Below are 21,332 nucleotides of genomic sequence, written 5' to 3'. Positions count from 1 at the left end.
ACAAGGATCAGTGCTGGATCCACTACTTTTCGTCATTTATATAAATTATTTGGCTGTGACCATAGGAGTTAGTAAGTTTGCAGGTAACACCAAAATTTGAGGTGGAGTGGACAGCGAAGAAGGTTACCTCAGAGTGAAATGGGATCTTGATCAGAGGGGCCAATGGGCTGATGAGTGGCAGATGGAATTTAATTTAGATAAATGCTAGGTGCTGTATTTTGGGAAAGCAAATCTTAGCAGGACTTATGGTAAGGTCCTGTGGCATGTTGCTGAACAAAGAGACCTTGGAATGCAGGTTCATAGCTCCTTGAAAGTGGAGTCGCAGGTAGATAGTATAGTAAAGAAAGTGTTTGGTATGCTTTCCTTTATTGGTCAGAGTATTGAGTATCGGAGTTGGGAGGTCATGTTGCTACTGTACAGGACATTGGTTAGGCCACTTTTGGAATTTTGTGTGCAATTCTGGTCGTCTTCCTATAGGAAGGATGCTGTGAAACTTGAAAGGGTTCAGAAAAGATTTACAAGGATGTTGCTAGGGTTGAAGGATTTGAGCTAACTGGAGAGGCAGAATCGGCTGCAGCTGTTTTCCCTGGAGCGTTGGAGACTGAGGAGTGACCTTCTTGAGGTTTATAAAATCATCAGCAGCTGGATAGGATAAGTACACCAGGTCTTTTCCCTGGGGTGGGGGAAGTGCAGAACTAGAGGGTATAGGTTTAGGCTGAGAGGGGAAAGATATAAAAGAGACCCAAGGGGCAACTTTTTCACACAGAGGATATTGTGTGTGTGTGTGGAATCAGCTGCCAGAAGAAGTGGTGGAGGCTGGTACAATTACATCTGTGCGCCTGTGAATAAGAAGGGTTCAGAGGGATATGTGCCAAGTGCTGGCAAATGGGACTAGATTAGGTTAGGATATCTGGTCGGCACAGGCGAGTTGGACCGCAGGGTCTGTTTCTGGGCTGTCCTCCTCTATGAATATGGCAAAAGTGAGGACTCCAGATGCTGGAAATCAGAGTCTGGATTACAGTGGTGCTGGAAAAGTACAGCAGCACCAGAGGAGCAGGAAAATCGACTTTTCGGGCAGGAGCTCTTCATCAGAATGAATATGACTCTTAGCAGAGTCACCATGGTTTGTGAAAAGAAAATAGTTTAGTTAAGTTATTGATATTCTTTGAGGAAGTAACGTGCTATGGTTACAGGGGATAACAGCAGATATACTAAACTTGAATTTCCAGACTCATTTGATAAAATCCGTATCACGGTTTATTGTGGAAAATGAGCTCTTGATATCGGAGGAGCATTTTGGCATAGCTAACTAGTCAATTTTTACCTAACAGGAAATAGTCGGCATAAATGATGGTTTACAGGTTGGTAAGATGTAATGAATGGGGTGCCATAGTGATCAGTGGTCAGGTGTCAACTTTATGCAGTTTGTATGACTAATTTGGGTGAATGGTTGAAGACGTGCTTGCTAAATGTGCTGATGACATGAAGATAAGGAGGAATGCAAGTTTAGGGCATGTAGAGTAGGTTTAGTGAGTGAGCAAAGATGTGGGAAATGGATTATAATAAGGAAAATGGACAACTTCACATTCTATCAGGAAAAATTAAACAAAAAATCTAAGTAGTGACAATGCAGAGTGCTGAGATGAAGTGGGATCTGATTATTCTAGTGCATAAATTGCAAAAGTTTCATATGTAGGTCTAGCAAATAACTAATAAAACAAATGAAAATATTGTCATTAATTGCAAGAGGAATTGAATGCAGAAGGAAGGATGTTATGCTTTAGTTGTATGGGGCTTTGATGAAACCATTTTTGAAGCACCTTTCCTTAAGTGTCAGAAACCTCTATTTAGTAGGGTCAGAATAAGCAGCCTGGACTAGTTGGGCTGAAGTGTCTGTTTCCATGCTGTATGACTCCACAATAGCATTTCTAAGAATAATTTTCATCTAAGCGGCTAGTCCAGCTTCCTGGTGAGCAAATTGCTGTTAGTGTTTGCTAAGATGCAATTTTTACCAATGCAAAGCATGGGGTGACAAACAGGTTGAGTTCAAAAGGACGTTATAATCTTCACAGCAGGGTATTTTAGCTTTGCAATTTTACAGGCTAACAGAGGTAGAAATTGGACTTAAATAGTTTCAGAAGCCTCAAAGTAGTCCAAGGTGGAGAAAAGTCTGAGAGGCAGCCTTTATGTTCTGAGCAGAAACTAAAAGAGTCAGATTTGGTGAGTGTAAAGAAAGTTGGTGAAGGAAAATGCTCGTGATCTTATCAGTTGTGTGAAATATGTAATTGAAGATAGAACTGGTACTTGACTGGGTTGAAAGCTTTGTTTCACTCCACAATCTAACTGGGTCCAGTATGACCATCAGCTGCCTTGAAAAACTAAACTAATACCTGGAACAGGAGAGCTTGCCTACGAGGAAAGATTGTTGAGGCTGGGCTTGTATCTGCAGAAGTCTAGAAAAAGTAAAACAGGACTTATTTGAAACACATATGTAAGAAATCCTGAGGGTTCATGACAGGATGGTGGTGGAAAGAGTGTTTCATCTTCAGAGAATTTAGGTCACTGATTAAAAATGAGGTTGATGATTTAAGACAGATGAGAGTTTTTTTTCTGAGGGTCGTGAGTCCTTGCCTGTATTTAAGGTAGAGGTAAATAGATTCTTGATAAGCAAATGAGTGCAAGGTTATTAGGGCTAAGTGGCAAAGTGGAATATTCAGATCAACAGTGCTTCTCTTGAATGATGGAGCAGGTTTGAGGGTTTAAGTGGTCCACTCCAAGCTCATACGTGTTATCAGCTAACATACTGGGTGAACCCTCGTGCAGCTTTTTAAAATAATGTCACTAGACCTTTTATATCCATCCAAGTTGACCTTTTGAAGGCCTTAGCTGGTGTTGAGAAAATCCTTTCAGGTGACCTATGTATAACTGTTCAATGCATGACACCTGCCTACTCCCTAAATTTTGTGGTTCCTGCTGGTGAAAAATGGTATCATTTCAGATTTAACTCTGCTTATATGCTTGCTGCAAAACTGTTAAAAGTTTCAGGATACTTCCTCACTCTGTCTGCTATTTACTAGCTTTTCTGTGGTGGAACACTGCTGATACGATGTCTGATTTGTAACATTTCTGCCATGAGGGCACTGCCTGTAGTCACTAGTTGTTCCACTCACCAGCTCAGCTACGCTACTGTACTTTGTGCGCAAAACTCAGCTTGGCTAATAGATGGTTTCTTTTTGTGCTCTGACCCCTCCCATCTTGACATATTTGTTCCAGGATCCCCTGTCGACATGAGGTTCTCTTGTCAGTCGGAGGCCCAGGAAACCCTTTACATATTGGTTTTCAGTCTATGTGCCATAGCCAGTTGCACTTTGACCAAGCACCAAACCCCCCATTGTGAGAATTCTTCGCAGCACTGAAGAGGAAAATCCATCTAGGACCTGTTGTGTGTACCCAGAAATAAAATTGTGTCTCTGCTTTGTTTTTTGTTTTAATAATATTGCATTGTGGCAATTACAGCCACTTAATGTACAATTTTATCTTGTAATAGAAGTGTTAGTACAGTTTTTTTTTACTGCTATTGATTAGCAATACTGTGTATCATCTGCAAGATGCACTACAGAAATTCACGAATGCTCTTTCACACCTTCCAAACTATCTAGAAGGGCAAAGGCAGCAAATAAATGGGAATGCCACCGCCTGCAAGTTTACTCACTATCCTAACATGGACATATATCTTTGTTCCTTCATTGTCCCTTCATCAGTGACTAGAAAACTCTTTCCTGAATAACATTGTGAGTCTCCCTACACCAAATGGGCTGCAGCTGTTCAAGAAGACAGTTGCCACCATCTTCTTGGGGACACAAGGGATGGTTAATAAATGCTGGCCCAGCCAGAGGTGCCTTCAACCTGTGAATAAATTTTTAAAAAAGTAAATAAATTGAAATAATTATTAGGTTACATTAACGTCTGGGACCTGTGCTGTGTTATTGCAAATCATATTTTGCATGAATTCAATTCATTATTTTCTTTATAAATTAGTGGTTCCATATGGTCATGGTTCAATGCTTTATTTTACATGTTTCTATTTTGTGGATAATTTAATTGATGAATCCTCTTTGTCAGTGATTTTAGATTTTCTTTTTCCTTCCACAGCTAAGACTGGCAAAGGTTTGTGCTCTATCTTTTCACCATCTTTTGTGCAATGGGATGCATTGACCTTCTTTATGGAGAGTGTGATGAGCCAGCTATTCAGAACCATGGAGCCTGAGGTGCGTGAATAATGAGAGCCGATACCCACTTGGGCAACCTTCCTTTTCAAATGGCACTAACCATTCCAATTGCAGTGATGACATACAAAATGGAAGCAAGCCATATGGCTCCTTTGCAAATTAGTAAGATTATATCTGACCTGGTACGTCAACTCAATTTTCCAGCCCTACCCTCAGATTTTTTTCATGACCAAAAATTAATTCTCTCATATACTCATTGACTGAACGTTCAGTGTTCTGAGCTGGAGATTTCTAATAATTTACTACTGTCTGAATAAAGAAAGTTTTATTTGAGTCTTAAATGGGTACACCCTTTATTCTCAATTTTCTAGCCATTCAAAACTCCGGATCTAACCTGTTGACTCCTCTGTAAATGTCGTTGTTTTTAATTGTCTTTAATTTCGTAATCTCTAGAGATTATATCCCTTCCTCCTTGTAGAACAGCCCCTCATCACAGGAGTCAATCTTGTGAGATTTTGTTGCATTGACTTTAATGAGATTGTAATTCATTTGGTGTTCACACAATTCCAAGTGTATTTTCAGGAAACCTTAATTCATGACTTTTGAGATCATATTTGGCAGTCTACAAATATATACTTTTGCAATTCAGACTTGTATGATGAGCATTTACATTTGCAGTTAAGAAACTAGAATGTTAGTCACTATCCTCTTGCCTTTTGTGTTGTTATCCACATTTCCACCTTATTCTGCATTATCTATGCTAGTCCATGCCTATTGAGCAAAAGGAGTTCACTATGTTCCCATTTTCTATCCCTTGCTTTTGGGAAAGAGCTCAGTGGAACAAACTACCAACCTTAATTTGGTGCATTGTCACAGAACTGTGGCCATGCTTGGAAACAGCTTTATTTAAATGTTCAGCCTGAGTTGAAGCTTTGGCAGTGATTTTGTTTGAGTTGCAGTTTTCCACCCCTTTTCTCCACTTTTTCGACCAAATAAATGGGTCCTAACTCTTTTCTCTCCCATTGGCTCTTGATTTTATCTGAACTAGGTGGTGCTTGGGTATTATGGGAAAGGTTCTGGTGATATTTTTGGGAATGGAGCAAATGTTTTAGTTTTGCACACCAGTTCAATTGGACTTGCGTCTCTTCAAAACGAAGCATTTAACTCTGGGTTATGATGCATGTTTATTGTTTTTATTTGTGTGGAGAGGGAAATTGGGAAATGTTTTTAATATAACTTAAAATATGTATTTTAAAGATCCTAGTTTCTTAATGGAAACAACTATAATTTCAGAATAACATTTAAAATTTTAGTCAGCATTGAATATTGTTTGACTGTTATGAAGATGAGAGATGACATCTGGATACCTAACTCTTTTGTTTTGCAGCAACTTCCAGTGGCAGATGGAATTGAGCTGCTGAAAGCTGTTTTAAGTTATCAAACCCATGATCCGCTCATCCTGTCGTGCATCCTAACAGCTGTGTCCACACTTTCTCCCTTCCTTCTCCATGATGCCACTGTCTTGCCACAAGTCCTCGAAAAGGTATTTCTTTTTTGCATGCCAATCTGTAGAAATTTTGGAAAAATAGTTTTCTTCAAATATGCTGGAATAGATTCAAAAATGTTGCCAACAGAAATGCAGTCCATCTAAAGGCTGATCTGGTTCATTGTTCTAAGTCTTACTGAGTACAATTTGTTGTAAACTGAAACCAGTTAATTTGCATATGACAAAGCAGGTAAAATTCCACAATTTGCATCTCTGTCATTTTTGAGTTTGCTTATCTGTATGGACTTAAGTGTGCACCTTTTTCACCCCCTGCAACTTCAACGTTCATTCATCCTTAGTGGTTACTCCTGAAAACATGCTTTATGCATGTGTCAGACATTGCTTACTCTGCTATTGTCCCTGTGAACAATGAAACTTTACTTCAGTTAAGATTGTCATTTGGACGTCAGCTTGTTGACCTTTAAGCTCACTGTTCACAAAAAATTCCATTAAATGTGTAATGGGTTGGGAATACTTGTATGAAGTACAGTTATTTGCAGTGATGGCTTTTGTAATGTGATAAGAGAAAGTGAGCCCTATGGTGACGGAAATGCCGTGGTGGTCTGGAAGTGGGATCGTGTTTGACGTCCAGAAGACTGGAATATAGCCAATGTTGTTCCTTTGTTTAAGAAGGGCAAATGGATAATCCAGGAAGTTGTAGGCTGGTGAGCCTTACATCAGTAGTATGGAAATTATTGAAACAGATTTTTAGAGACAGGATTTACTCTCATTTGGAAAAGATTCAATGTGTTTGAGATGGTTAGCATGGCGATGTATAGGGGAGATCTTATCTCATAGGTTTGATATTTTAAGGAAGTGACTAAGATCATTGACGGTAGGGCAGCAGATGGTGTCTGCATGGACATTACTAAAGCATTTGACAAGATCCCTCATGGTAGGCTGGTCTAGAAGATTAAGTTACATGGGATCCACGGTGAATTGATAAATTGGATACAAAATTGGTTTGGTCATAAAAGACAGAAGGTAGTTGTGGAAAGGTGTTTTTCTACCAGAGGATCTGTGATTGGTAGTCTGCAAGGTTCAGTGCTGTTATTTATAACTTGCATAAATTGGGTGAGAATATAGGTGGAATGATTTGGTAAGTTTGCAAAAGAGTTGCATCAGTTATTCTTGGAAGCTTTTGAGATTTGATAAGGTGAATGGCAGGTGCCTTTTCCCTTAAGCGAGGGATTTCAAGACGAGGGGGTGTATTTTTAAGGTGAGAGAAGAAAGATTTAAACAGACATGAGAGGCATTTTTTTTACACCATGGTTTGTGTGTGGACTGAACTTTGGGAGGAAGTGGTGGATGTGGGTACAGTTACTTACCTAAATACCTTTTAAACATTGTAAATGAATAGGAAATACTTGGAGGGGTATGGGCCAAGTGCAGGCAGATGGGACTAAGTTTAGTTTGGGATTATAATCGGCATGGACTGGTTGAACCAAAGGGTTGTTTCTGTGCTGTATGACTATGACCGTAAAACATGAAAATTGGTAGAGCTTTGGATAGTGAGGGATAGAAAGGTTACAGCAAGATCAGTTGGAAAGTTGAGCAGAGAAGTGGCAGATGAAGTTTAATGTATGAGGTGATGCATTTTGGGAGGTCAAATGGAGGAAGAAAGAATACAGTAAGTGCAGGATTTGTAGGAGCATTAATATACATGGGGATCTTGGGGTACATTCCATAACTCTCTGAAAGTGGCAACACAAGTGAATAAGGTGGAAAAGGAGATGTATGTCATTTTTGCCTTCATCGATTGGGGCATTGAGTATAAAGGTTGGCCAGACATGTTACAGCTCTAAAAACCTTTTGTTAGGTCTCATTTTGGAGCATTGTGTGCAGTTTTGGTCCTAGTTATAGGAAGGATGTTGAGTCTTTGGTGAGGGTGAAAAATAGGTGTATCACAATGTTGTTTGGATTGGAATGTATCAGCTATAAGGGGAAGTTAGACGAACTTGGATTATTTTCGCGAGGGCATAGAAGGCTGAGGAGCAATTTGATAGGACTATTTAAAATTGAGAGGTGTGCGTGCATATGGTAGAAATTTCAAATAGTGGGAGCATAGACTTTAGGTAAGAGGGGGAAGTGTTTGAGAACACAATGGCAGGTGCCTGGAACATGCTGCCAGGGAATGTGGTAGAAGTAGATGTATTAGCAATGTTTAAGGCATTCAGACCGACACATGAACAGGCAGTGAATAGAAGAATATGACCAAGTGCAGGGAAATGGAATTAGTTTAGAATGGTATCATGATCAGCGCAAACATGGTGGGCTTGTTCCTGTGCTGTACTGTTCTATGTTCTGTTTGTCCACTTTTTGGTTCTCCATTCTGATAAAGCAAGTTTTTTTGTTCTTTGATCCCAGTTTTGGTATATTTGAATTTTGTGCATGGGTTTTGGTATTTGAACAGTTAAGTTTTGGTTTGGGGCTGTGAATATGATTTTAGGCTTAGAGTAAATTGTATTGCATTTCATACCACATGCTAATGTGCCTCAATATTTTTAACCATTTTTAAATTATCATGATGAATATAAGAGGATGGATATGAACCAATTTAAGCTTGTCAGGCATGTAGTGTGGGTTTTGTGTATATTGATAGCTACATATATTAGTACAAGCTACTGTATTCTATGCAAACAAATAATATACATGCATGTTGCTTGTCTTATTTAGTTGAAACAGCCACAACAACCATCCTCTGGCTCATTCCCGAGGGCCATGTTGAGACAAATGTCAATTCTGTGTGGTTTAAATTGAAACAAAACTTAGTAGTTAGTTGTCTGTCACCATTTAACTGGGGTGCATTCTCAGTAATGCTTCTACCAATCTAGTCCTACACTTGCCAACCAATCAGTGGTTTCTAAATGTATGATATAAAATGCTGTTTCCCTTACATTGGTATTCCTGCAGATATCCTGATGAGTGTAAGATGAAGAACTTCAAGCAAGTGTTTTGTTCAGCAGTACTCTGGTTCTGCATTACCAAGTGTCTTTTATTGATACTCCTAAACTTTCAATTTACCCATTTACATCAGTTAATATACTGGTGAAAAAAAACCAAAGGAAAAGGAGCAAGAGAAGCTCAGTGGTCATTTAAGTCTGATTCGCATTCAGTATGATCATTGCCTGATCCTCCATCTCACTACTACTTTCTTACCCATATTTCCTATGTTTCATGTGACCCTAACCGATCATTTTTCTATCTGAACCTTGAATATGGTCAGTGCACAACCCTCATGAGGAGACAATCAAAGTTCACAATTCTGTCAATTTCAGCTAAATAGCTCTTGATTTGTTTCAATTTATTTTTCTTTAGCTCTTTGCATCTGCTACTTTCGAAGTGGTCGAGGAGAGCCAGGTAGGACAACTTTCTTTATTAAAAGAAAAAAATTAGTAGTGAAATATTGCTAGCAGGTCTATACTTAGAATGTGCCTCTATTGGGGTTACAGGCTCCAAGAACAAGAGCAGTGAAAAATGTTCGTAGGCACGCTTGTTCGTCAATTCTCAAGATGTGCAGAGATCACCCAGAACTGATCATGGTAAGTACCGAAAGGTCTTACTGTTCTCTTGAAGAGGTGGAATTTGCTTTTTTTTTGATTATATTTGGAAATATTTTCTTAAAACGGTATGTAGTCAATGTTATATCGCAATTGCAGTCCAAGTTGACCAGACTAAAACATTTAATACTTGGAGTAAGTGTTTTAGTTGGTTGCTTCCTTTTTCCTCTTTTTCCAAACCATTTTACTCTTTGGGGCATCTATCATGGCCCTGGACTGCTTCCCATATTTTCTGCAAATGGCTTTCCTTTGTGAACCTAAACTTTTGTGTGGCCGTGTGATTTTGTCTTTTTATAAGTTTATAAATTAATATTTATCTTCAGCTTTTTCTGGCTACAAGCTATTTTCCTGGTTCAGGAAATTTCTGAATTTTGCTAAATTTGTTAATATAATCTGGAATGGCAGTTGTGCCAGCAGTTCACTTTTGCACTTCAGCTGGGGACAATGTGGCTCAGTGGTTAGCACTGCATACCTCAGTGTCAGGAACCCAAGTTTGATTCCAGCCTCGGTCTACTGTCTGTGTGTGGTTTGCACACTTGCCCCACATCTGCATGGATTTCCTCCCTCAGTTCAAATATGTGCAGGTCAGATGCATTGACCTGCTGCATTGTCCATAGTGTCTGGGGGAGTGCAGGATTACAGGGATTGGGTATGCTGATGGGGGGTGTTGCTGTTGGAATGCTCTTCAGAGAGTCAGTGTGGACTCGAAGGGCGGAATGGCTTCTTTGCACAGTGTAGGGATTCTATGAAACAGTTCAGGTTGTTTTTAAAGCTGCCTAGTAGACTTTGCTGAAAAGGATATTTGTGGATATCTGGCATGGACTAAGATTTGATTTGATTAGATTAGATTAGATTACATTACAGTGTGGAAACAGGCCCTTCGGCCCAACAAGTCCACACCGACCCGCCGAAGCGCAACCCACCCATTCCCCTACATGTACTCCTTACCTAACACTACGGGCAATTTAGCATGGCCAATTCACCGTACCTGCACATCTTTGGACTGTGGGAGGAAACCGGAGCACCCGGAGGAAACCCACGCAGACACTGGGAGAATGTGCAAACTCCACACAGTCAGTCGCCTGAGGCGGGACTGGCGCTGTGAGGCAGCAGTGCTAACCACTGTGCCACCATGCCGCCCATAGCGGACAGGAAACAGAAAGTAGAATTAAATAGGTCTTTTTTTCAGTGTGGAAAGTAGTGACAAGTACGGTACTTTAGGAATAAGACTATGGGTCACAGCTATTTGCAATATGTATCAACAATTCAGATTTAGGAATCAAATACAATGTTATAAATTTGCTTACAACACAAAACTGGATGGCATGATGACTGATGAAGACAGTGCAAAGAGTTTTCAATGTAGTTTAGACAAATTGAGTGCGTGATCAAATGCATGGTGGATGTAGTACAATGTGGGTAATTGTGACATTGTCCACTTCAGCAAGTATTATTTAAATATTAGGAAATATTGATATATAAAGGAATGTCAGTGTTCTTCTACACTTGACATTGAAAGCAAGCGTACAAGTGCAGCTGTTATTAAGGCAAATGAAACATTGGCCTTCTTTGCAAGAGGCTTTGAGGGCAGGAGAAACTTTGAGCAGGTCTCTATGGCTTTGGTGAGAGCAGACCTGGAGTGTTGTGTACAGTTTTGGTCTCCTTACTCAAGGAAACATATACTAGCCATAAAGTGAATGTAATGAAGGTTCACCAGTAATCTTCCTGGGCTAGTCGGTTTAGTATACAAGGAGAGTTTGAGTTGTCTGGATCTGTATTCAGTCAAGTTTAAAAGAATTGGAAGGTGATCCACTTGAAATATATAAACTCTTAATGGGACAGACTGGATGCAGAAATTATGTTTCTCCTACATGGGTGGATGTTCTCATACAAAGGTTCACTATATCAGGATATGGGGTAGGCCATTTTGGACTGAGATGAGAAGAAATTTCTTTACTCTTAAGGTGGTGAACCAGTGGAATTCTCTACTACATATATAAACTCTTAATGGGACAGACTGGATGCAGAAATGATGTTTCTCCTACATGGGTGGATGTTCTCATACAAAGGTTCGCTATATCAGGATATGGGGTAGGCCATTTTGGACTGAGATGAGAAGAAATTTCTTTACTCTTAAGGTGGTGAACCAGTGGAATTCTCTACTACATGAGACTGTGGGGGCAAAATGACAATGCTTTTAAAAAAGTAATAGATTGCTAGTGGCTAAAGATGTACAGTGGTATGAGCAGAGAATGGAGGTATGGCATTGAGAGAGGATAAACAATGATCATGTTGAATGCAAAGTATGCTCAGTGGGCTGAATGGTCTACTCTCATTTTCTGTATTTCTGTGCTGTTTCTTTCTGGCAGAGTCACCTGTGCTTCTAGTATATAATCTGTAAGTAGAGATTTTACCTTTGTTCTCGATGGAAATGAAATTCATCAGCTTAATATTCTGAGTTAGGAGCATACATGGATAGAACAAAGGAGCTTGTGTGACATCAGGGTTGCAATTCTGTGCAGATGGATCACGGTGCCATAGTTGTATTGAGAATATGCAATTGGTTATAAACCACAAGGGTCAAAACGTGTGGTGCTGAAAAAGCACAGCAGGAGAATTGACATTTCAGGCATAAGCCCTTCATCAGGAACATTCCTGATGAAGGGCTTATGCCCGAAACATTGATTCTCCTGCTGCTCAGATGCTGCCTGACCTGTGCTTTTCCAGTGCCACCCTTTTTGACTCTGATCTCCAGCATCTGCACTCCTCATTTTTGCCTAGAAACCAAAAGGGGTTGGTAGGGAAGGTGAGTTCTCCTATCACATGTACTAATCAGCTTTGTCTTGGTGAAGTACACTTAACAAATTTGGTCTCGCTTATCAGGAGGGTGGCTGAAGTGATTGCTTAATTGTGGTGCCGTTCTCATTTTCTTCACAGGATTTATCCTTCTAAAAGAGACCACAGACGTTTGATTTAAATGGTTGTTCTCTTTTTAGCCGGTGTTTGAAATGTTCTATGCCCATGTCAAGCGTCTGCAGCAAGATGAACGGCAGCTTACACAGTTGGAGAAGTGTGCTTTAATGGAATCCCTGGTTCTCCTGAGCAACCAGTTCAAGGATTATGAGCGACAGAAAGCCTTCCTAGAGGAACTCATGGCTCCTGTTACTAACCTTTGGTTGTCTGAGGAGATGCAAAGGTATGTTATCAACAGGTATATTTGGTGTGCAGAAGTGCATGTTCATAACTGCTGCATATTGAAGTGTATTAACATGCCTTTGTATAATTAATTACAAAAGTTATAACCATTCTGAATTGAGATGTCAAGCAAACTAAAGCTGACTTGAAATGTCACAAGTGACTTTTAAGTAGAATCTACGTAAGTTTGGTGCTAAATGATTCAGTTAAATTTTGAGACGTGGCTGAATGGCCAACTCAGCACTAGTCTTTGAAAAATGTAAGAAGACTTATTATTGTGGATATATGGCTGAAAAACAGGCCATTCCACCCAACCAGTCCATGCAAGTCTCTACTCAAATCTTCTGTCTATTTTCATCTAAATCCTGTTTGGCTTCCCCATAAATACATCTGTATACTTCCAAACAACTACCACTTGTGATAAGAAGTCCTATATTCTCACTACACTGTGTGTAAAGAGCTTCTTTTTTCTGAATTGCTCACTGAACTTTTAATAACTCTACGAAAGACCTCAAGTCATTATCTTACCCATTTGGAAACATTGGCCCTATCATCATTCCAACACGATTGGTCAACTTGTCTGCATAGGGATGTTGTATTTCAATTTTTCTGTCAATTGGTGGACTCAGTGAACAAATTTTGAAAAGAGAAGGTTCAGCCAAACCGTGAATGTGACCTTCAGCGGAAAAGAAATTCCAAAGTAAAGGTCTAATTTAAATGAGAGATTCATTAATAAAAATGATCATTTAAAGGTGCTGAGCAGCTGAGCAAAAAAACCCTGCAATTAAGAATCTACTGGAGACTGTGAAATTCTGGTCGATTGTTCACTACTTTTCATCATTTATATCCATGTGAACTCAATTATCTGAAGGACACAGGCGGGGAATATTTTGGTCGGTCAATTGAATGCCGGGTAATGGAATGCTGGATGACATAGTTTAACCAAGCATCGGGACCTTGCGATTTGCCGGGATAATCCTATATTTGGTTAATTGAATGCTGGACCATCGATTTCTCTAAATAACATAGGAGATATAGTTAGTAAGTTTGCAGATGACACAAAATTGGAGGTGTAGTGGACAGTGAAGAAGGTTGCTTCACAGTACAATGTGATCTTGATCAGATGGGCCAGTGGGCTGAGGAGTGGCAGATGCAGTTTAATTTGGATAAATGTAAGGTGCTACATTTTGGAAAAGCAAATCAGAGCGGGACTTATACACCTTAATGGTAAGGTCCTGGCAAGTGTTGCTGAACAAAATGACCTTGGTTCATAGTTCCTTGAAAGTGGAGTCGCAGGTTAGTGAAAAAGGCGTTTGGTATGCTGTATTGGTCAGAGAATTGAGTATAGGAGTTGGGAGGTCATGTTGCGGCTGTACAGGACATTGGTTAGGTCACTTTTAGAATATTGCATGCAATTTTGGTCTTCGTATTGGAAAAATGTTGTTAAACTTGAAAGAGTTCAGAAAAGATTTAAAAGGATGTCACCGGGAATGGAGGATTTGAGCTATAGGGAGAGGCAGAATAGGCTGGGGCTGTTTTCCCTGGAGCATCAGAGACTGACGGGCGAACTTCTAGAGGTTTATAAAATCATAAGGGCCATGGCTGGGGTAAATAAACAAGATCTTTTCCCTGGGTGGGGGAGTCCAGAACTAGAAGACATAGATTAGGGGGGGGGGGGGTGAGAGGAGCAAGGGACCTAAGGGGCAACTTTTTCAAGCAGAGGGTGGTGCATGTATAGAATGAGCTGTCAGAGCAAGTGGTGGAGGCTGGTACAATTACAGCATTTAAAAGCCATCTGGATGGATATATGAATGGAAGGGTTTAGAGGACTATGCCAACTGCTGGCAAATGGGACTAGATTGGGTTAGGATATCTGGTCCACATGGACAAGTTGGAGCGAAGGGTCTGTTTCCATGCTGTACACTTCTATGACTCTGTTGGGGAAAAACCCATTTGATTCACTCATGGTCCTTCAGGGAAGGCAATCTGCCATCTTTACCTGGTTTGGCCGATGTGTGACTCCAGATCCACAGCGATGTGGTCACTCGTAACAGTTAGCAGCAGGCAATAAATACTAGCCTAATTTGTCATGTCCATACCATGAATGAATATTTTAAAATGCTGGATCTCAGCACAAGAAAATAATCTGTGGTGCTTTATCTTTCAAAGCTTTCTGCTGTCACAAGCATTGTCATTCTATCAACAGCAGACATTTCATAATGAAATCAATGTGGCCATGTTTATCTGCCAACTCAAATGAAGTTAAAATGGCTTTTTTTGAGCGCATGTTTTGAATTGCAGATTACCGTTCTGACGCCAAGTGGCCAATTGGTGCCCTGTAATGCTAATTATTCAGAGCAGGAAAATGTTGTGTTGTACTTCAATGCATTTGGTTTGGTGTCCCACTGCAGTTTTAAATAATTACTTCATTGTGGCAGCACCTGCATGAGGATGTGAGAGCCTTGTCTTGCTGTGGATTCTGAGCTTTTGCCCCATACCCGCGATCAACTCCAAACCTTTTCTTCTGCATCCATAACACACATTCTGCCAGAGCAGAATCTCTGCCAATATCCTAGGCATGTTGACCTCAGGCTGTATTAAAATACTCATGTTTTCACAGCTTGCTACTCTTTCAATTGGAGGCTATTTCAATGTGTATTCGCTAGTTAGTATATAAGGAGAAAACATGGGAGTGATGTGGTCTCTGATTGGAGGAGCATCTCCTTTCAGCTTGTTCCACTTTTATGTCTTGCATTTGGAACCCTTGATAGATACATTGTGGCCCATGGGCTGCCTTTTGAATCAACTTTGTTCAGTGCAAAGAGCTCCAGGTCATCTTTATCATTTCATTTCTTAAGAAAAAAAACACACCTTATCAATCATTTCCTGATACATATTTATGCATTTCACTCTTGTAAATCTTATCTATGTCCTCTCCAGTGGCTCTATGTACTCTTCGTAATATTGCAGCTTATTGCTAGACTTGAAATAGTGGTTTCCATAGAATCCCTACAGTTTGGAAGCTGACCATTTGGTTCATCGAGTCCACACCGGCCCTCTGAAGAGCATGCCATTTAGACCCACTCCCTAGCCCTATCCCTGTAACTCCACATTTCACATGGTTAATCCACTTACCTACACATTCCTGGACAGTAGGGCAATTTACTATGGCCAGTCCACCAAGCCTGCGCATCTTTCCTCCCTGTGGGAGGAAACCGGAGCACCTGGAGGAAACCCCCACAGATATGGGGAGAATGTGCAAACTCTGCACAGACAGTTGCCTGAGGATGGAATCGCACCCGCGTCCCTTGTGCTATGAGGCAACAGTGCTAACCAATGTGGCCCTGTGGTCTAACAGGATTCATTACAAGTTTTGCATACTTTCCCTCCTTTTCACTTCTGTGATCCTAGATGTAAAGTTTAGTGCTTAGTTTAATTTTTATATCACCTTGCAAATCTATAGTGCATACTTTGGTGATGTATCGATATATCTGTAATCCAAGATTCCTTTGATCCTGTACTTTAACTAAATTTGCACTTTCCAACCAATCGTCTCCCTACCAGAATTTACTACCTCATTTCTGTGTTGAGTTTTATTTGCCATTCTTCAAGTTCATTAATGTTCTCTTGTAATTTCTGGCAATTGTTTTCAGCATTTGCTAATTTAGAAAATTTGTTTTTGACTCCAAAGTCCACGTTGTTCGTGCATATTATAAACTCTAGTGGTCCCAGCATTGATCCTTCTGGAACACAACTTCTCACCTTTTTGCCACTCTTGAGTTAATAACCTTTTTACCCCTCTCTCCTTTCTGTTTGAAGCCAGCCAGCAATGTATTCAGCTATCTTACCTGACTGATTCCTCATTCTCTGAATTTATTTATCAGTGTCCTGTGAAACATTTTATCTGAGCCATCAAAAGGCCTTCGACCAATAGTGTCAACTGTGTTGCCAATGCCTATCCTCTGTTTATTTAAAAAAAAAGCCATCTGGTTAGCAAAGCAAGATTTTCCATTTTAACGTCCTCGCTGACTAGTTCATTATATTTTTGCTTCTCTCTGTTCTTTAAATGGGGATTCAATTAATCTTTCTGAAGACTTAAGTGGTACCAACTGATCTGTAGTTGTAAGGGAGATGATCAGCTCCCCCACCCACCTCCACCCTGCCTGCACAAATATATGAATTACACTATCTGTAACTAAATAATGATTTTTTGCTTTTACAAACCTGTTGATCTTAGGAGCAAGCGAAGAGTTGAAAAGAAAATGAATTTTAATTGTTTTGCTTCAATTTTCAATGAATGATAATGCATAAAGGGAAGGAAGTGTTAAGTTGGTCAAAATATCTGGAGCTTTGAATGAATGAGATGGACACTCAGGAAATTAGGTTTGATTTTCTTCAAGAAAATAGTGATTCTCCTGATAGTTGCTGGCACCTCCTTTTTACCTTGCATCTGTCTAGAACTACAAAAGATGTGAAATGTACTGCTTGCATGGAACAATAGGGTCTAAGTCTTGAATAGATCTGAGTCATACAGAAAATATTGCTGAGGGCGACATATTGGTACTGGAGATAATTTTGAGTCTTATTAGTGGTATTTCGATTGAAAGTGTACAACTTTGCACTTACGTAGTATTGGAATTTTAAGAGTATGGGTCATTTGATGAACAGTATAAATTTTGAAGCTGGCCATTTCCTTTTGTGCAGTGTACTTAATGATTATTTTGTTTTTCAGAGTGCTTTCAGATCCAGCCATGTTTCTTTCATATATTGGTGCAGATGTCACTCCAGATGATCCTATTAGAGAAGACCCAGCAGGCATCAACAGATCTCGGGTGTGTATATTTTTATGGCTAAGGAACTACACGTCTCCCTGGTGGTGTATTATTCTAGGAGAATGGCTAATTTACTGCTATCATGCTGATGCTTTTTAAATTCAGTCATACTGGAAAATTGTTTGTTTTATGATACCACTAACACCTGTCTTGCTACGTTTTATGAATGTTCAGATAATTTGTCAAAAATGATCTTGTATCCAATCTTAATTTTAGAATCTGTGTAATACAGGAATCCTCTTAAGGGATGGTCATGGAACATATCAAGGCCTGCTGTTCACGATCTATGATGAAGACTTCTACCAGTAGTTCTGAACAAAATGTTACAATATTGAAGTACCGTGAAGTGTTTTTTTAAAAAACGAAGGTCGGGGAGAGATTAAAGAAACTGTGTGAAATATATTTTTGAATTACAAGAAAGCTTATGTCAAACTGATCACAGTATGGTAAAGTTGGACAAGGAATTGGGGTTGTACAATGCAGTTGCTTAATCTTGAAATACTGGTGGCAATGAAGAACATTGTTTTGTAAATGGAAATAAGCTTCATTTGTCAGAGTGGCATTCTGTTATGGTGGATGGAATCTGTTACGTTGGATTGTTGTGGAATAATTGGTATAGTTTTGGTATGTCAAAAATGAGGACCTTGAAGCATGATTTATGTTGTGGCGCTTATTTCAGATTTCAATGGCAGGAGATGCTGCAGGTGTGCCTTCTGGGAGGGGAATGTTGATAAGAAAAAGATCTCTGTTCGCAAAATATACTTGCATAGCTTAAGATTAATACTGGGTCAAAATATACAGGCCATGTACAGTAGCAAATAGGAAATGTTTCATTTTATTCTTGTCGTCTTATAGTGCCAATTCAATATGTAGTAAAAGCAGTAGATTTGGACTGCATCTGGACTTGATAATATTTGATTCTGAAATCAAAAGATACTTGTGTATGTTTGGCACGGAGTACTGAAAACCTGCATAACACCTGTGTAATATCACGTTTTGAAATTCTTAGCACTTTCATGCACATTGCCAGCCTTTCCCGCCCCCACAAAAAATTCCTGAGCAAATCCCACTGTTCCTAACTGCTGCAGTCAGGAATCTGTTGCCACAGTTGCCTGGAGGTAGTGATCCCCAGGTACTACTGGTAAAGATCAGTGACATTTTGCGAGAGCTTTCATCTCTGCTTTTTACCTTATTTTGACAGATCAGCTTGTGTGTTTACACCATACTTGGAGTTGTGAAGCGGGCTCGCTGGCCTACTGACCTGGAGGAGGCAAAGGCCGGAGGGTTCGTGGTTGGATTCACACCCAGCGGGTCTCCGATCTACCGCAACGCCTGCACTGAGCATGTCATCAAACTTCTTGACAACCTGCTCGCCCTGATAAGGTGAATCAAGTTGGACAAGAGTAGCAGCACGTAAACCAAAGCCATTATACCAACACTGGATCTAGGCCAGGAAAACATGGTCTTGAGCCAGTGAAAAGTAAATGTCAAGACAAGTACACTATCAGCAAGTCTGTATAGTGCTCTTTAAAAAGTCTTTCATTTTGGAGCTTGGATATTGTTGCTTTCAGCCTTTGTAGTGCATCAAGGTTGAGGAAAATGAGTAATAATTTAGACGGTGTGATTTATTTTGCATTGCCTAAATCACCATATAGCTCATAAACTTAGAAAGTGTTCCTCTTCAAGTTATTCATCTTGCCTAACTTTGAATTTTTCTGCAAAGCCTGTTTGAAGACAATTCAGGTAGGTTGCAAGGTGAGTAGGTTCTTTAGAAATGCTTATGTTCATGTGAAATGGAGCCCACAATAATTAGTATATTCCAAATTTTTGAGGAATAATTGTTCTGTGCATTTCTACTTGACTTTAAAAATTGGCCATTTTTGACCACAGAACTTACCTCCTGCAATTTACCCGAGTGATGTAGTCACTTCCACTGATGGAATTTGGAAACAAAAACCATTTAAAATCATCTTCAGTTAATGCATTTTGCACGATGTGTTGAACATCTTCACTGGCCTCATTAAATGTTTTCATTGAGCAGATAACCTTGGTAACATTTTTTGAATATTCCTACTGCTCGAATTTAGGTTTAGACTTCTCTTTTTCCAGAACGTGTCACATTCTTTACTCTTTGAAAATAAATTCTGATTATCCATTTTAAGTCCATAAAACCTGCTCCATTTTTAATAGAATGTAGCTAATCTTCAATTCAATTTTGTTTAGTTCAACTCTGATAAATGCATTTAACTTTCATCTTTTTCCACAGATGTCCAATTTAGCGTACTGTATTTACTAAATGACTGGAAATGCAAGACTCACCTGGCTTTATGTTTAAAACTTGAAGAAAATGCTTATTAAATCGACAACCTCGGCTGGCTTTTAATAAGTTGTAGATTGCAGACACTAGCTTTTCATGTAATTTTAGCCTTGTAACAACATTTCATCCACACACGTTATGATTTGAAGTCTTCAACTCAGCATATATGGGATAGCAGCAACCCAGAAATGATGGGATTGAGGTCCTGCTGTTCCATTATGCGTATCCCTACATTCACCAGGACCAGCCATTGGATAGCTGGACTGTCTTTCTGGGTCGGTTGTTTAGCATTTTAAATATTCAAATTGAGGTCCTAAGGAGTATGTAGATCCTGAATGTCATTTTGGCTATCCAGCCAAAGATGAGTGCAGCAGGTAAGTTTTTAAATCGTTTCTGTGAAAACTGGGAGTAGCAGAAGTATTTCTCAGCCTCCTAAATAAAATTAGACTTGGGCTGTTGTTGTACAAAAGCCTAGTCGTCTTCTTGGGACTCTGCTTTCTGGCCAGACTGTCTGGACAGGAAGTTGGCCACCAAAAATCAAATTGTAAGTTTTTCGACTTTAATAAAGCTGATTACTGTTTTGCAGAGATCGATTGCCTCCTGCCACTAGATGTCACCAGTTACTAATGTCTACAGTATGTTGGAGATTATCAAGTCTTTCTTATACAAAAATCCATTTGGAATCTTGATTTTAAGTAATGGAAACATTTTTATTTCCGGTGTAAAATTTGAAATGGCTCTTCAATTGTTCATGTACTTTTTGCATTGCACTGTCAACATTGATCCTTAAGTATATATCCAATTCCCTTTTGAAAGTAAGCATTGAATTTGCTGCCATCGCTTTTTCGGGCAATGCGCTCTGGTTCTTCTTCTTCATACTACATTTACAAAAAAATCCTTATTCCCTGATTTTTTTTTTTGCCAATTATCTTAAGGTACAGACCTTCACTTAATGATTCTTTACCAGTTTAATAGATTCTGATTTCCTGTACAAAAATCTCTTCATAGCTTTGAACACCTCCATTAAATGTCACTGCTCCAAAGAGAACAAACTCAACTTCTTTTCTCTCCTAAATACATCACTGCTCAGTTTGCATCTGTGTGAGAGAGAGCCCCTGGGTTGTTTCTTGTGCATCACTTCACACCCCTGCATTGAATTTCCCGTTGTTTTCGCTAGTTTATCTTACTATACTCTGTTAATATCTTTTGTGCTGTTTACTACATTTTTAAATTTTGAACTTGTGCATTCTCGTCCTAAGTTTAGGTCAGTAATTTATATCAAATAAAGCAGTGTTTTACTGTACTTACCTCCAATTGAACAACAGCAATTGATCACTACATTCACCTTTCTGTCTTTTTATCTATTTACTCTCCAATCTGTTATTGCCCCTGTAATCCAATGGTCTGTAGTTTTCTTAAGCAGATTACTTGATGACTGAAAATCCAGACATGCATCAAGTTCGGTACTTTCCTGTGCTGTTAATTCATTGAACATAATTAGATTTGCCAGGCACAATTTGTTTCCGCTGTTTCAGGTGTAATTTGTTAACTTAGGTTTTTCCACGTGAATTTTTTTGCTCTAGGAATATGGTCTTTAGAAGTTTTCTTGCACTGAAATTAAAATAATTGATCTTGTGATGAAAGCCAGGCAGT

The 21,332-nt window shown here is 39.4% G+C and overlaps 1 protein-coding gene across 3 annotated transcripts in view; it reads left to right on the top strand.

Moving 5' to 3' along the window:
• LOC122552710 (exportin-5) overlaps positions 1 to 21,332 on the top strand; it is a 102,505-nt gene that overhangs the window by 52,781 nt on the left and 28,392 nt on the right. For 2 of the 3 annotated variants that reach the window (XM_043695601.1, XM_043695599.1), the window contains exons 14-20: positions 4,153 to 4,268; positions 5,617 to 5,772; positions 9,094 to 9,135; positions 9,219 to 9,317; positions 12,332 to 12,531; positions 17,263 to 17,362; positions 18,564 to 18,745. In XM_043695601.1, the coding sequence (XP_043551536.1) occupies positions 4,153 to 4,268; positions 5,617 to 5,772; positions 9,094 to 9,135; positions 9,219 to 9,317; positions 12,332 to 12,531; positions 17,263 to 17,362; positions 18,564 to 18,745 (895 nt within the window). The remainder of the gene's footprint in view (positions 1 to 4,152; positions 4,269 to 5,616; positions 5,773 to 9,093; positions 9,136 to 9,218; positions 9,318 to 12,331; positions 12,532 to 17,262; positions 17,363 to 18,563; positions 18,746 to 21,332) is intronic. The other variant, XM_043695602.1, reaches the window with a different exon arrangement.

The sequence above is a fragment of the Chiloscyllium plagiosum genome, chromosome 9 (assembly GCF_004010195.1).
Source record: "Chiloscyllium plagiosum isolate BGI_BamShark_2017 chromosome 9, ASM401019v2, whole genome shotgun sequence".
In the NCBI taxonomy this organism is placed as follows: Eukaryota; Metazoa; Chordata; class Chondrichthyes; order Orectolobiformes; family Hemiscylliidae; genus Chiloscyllium; species Chiloscyllium plagiosum.
The sequence above is the reverse complement of the archived record's forward strand: the minus strand, read 5'-3'. Positions and strand labels throughout refer to the sequence as shown.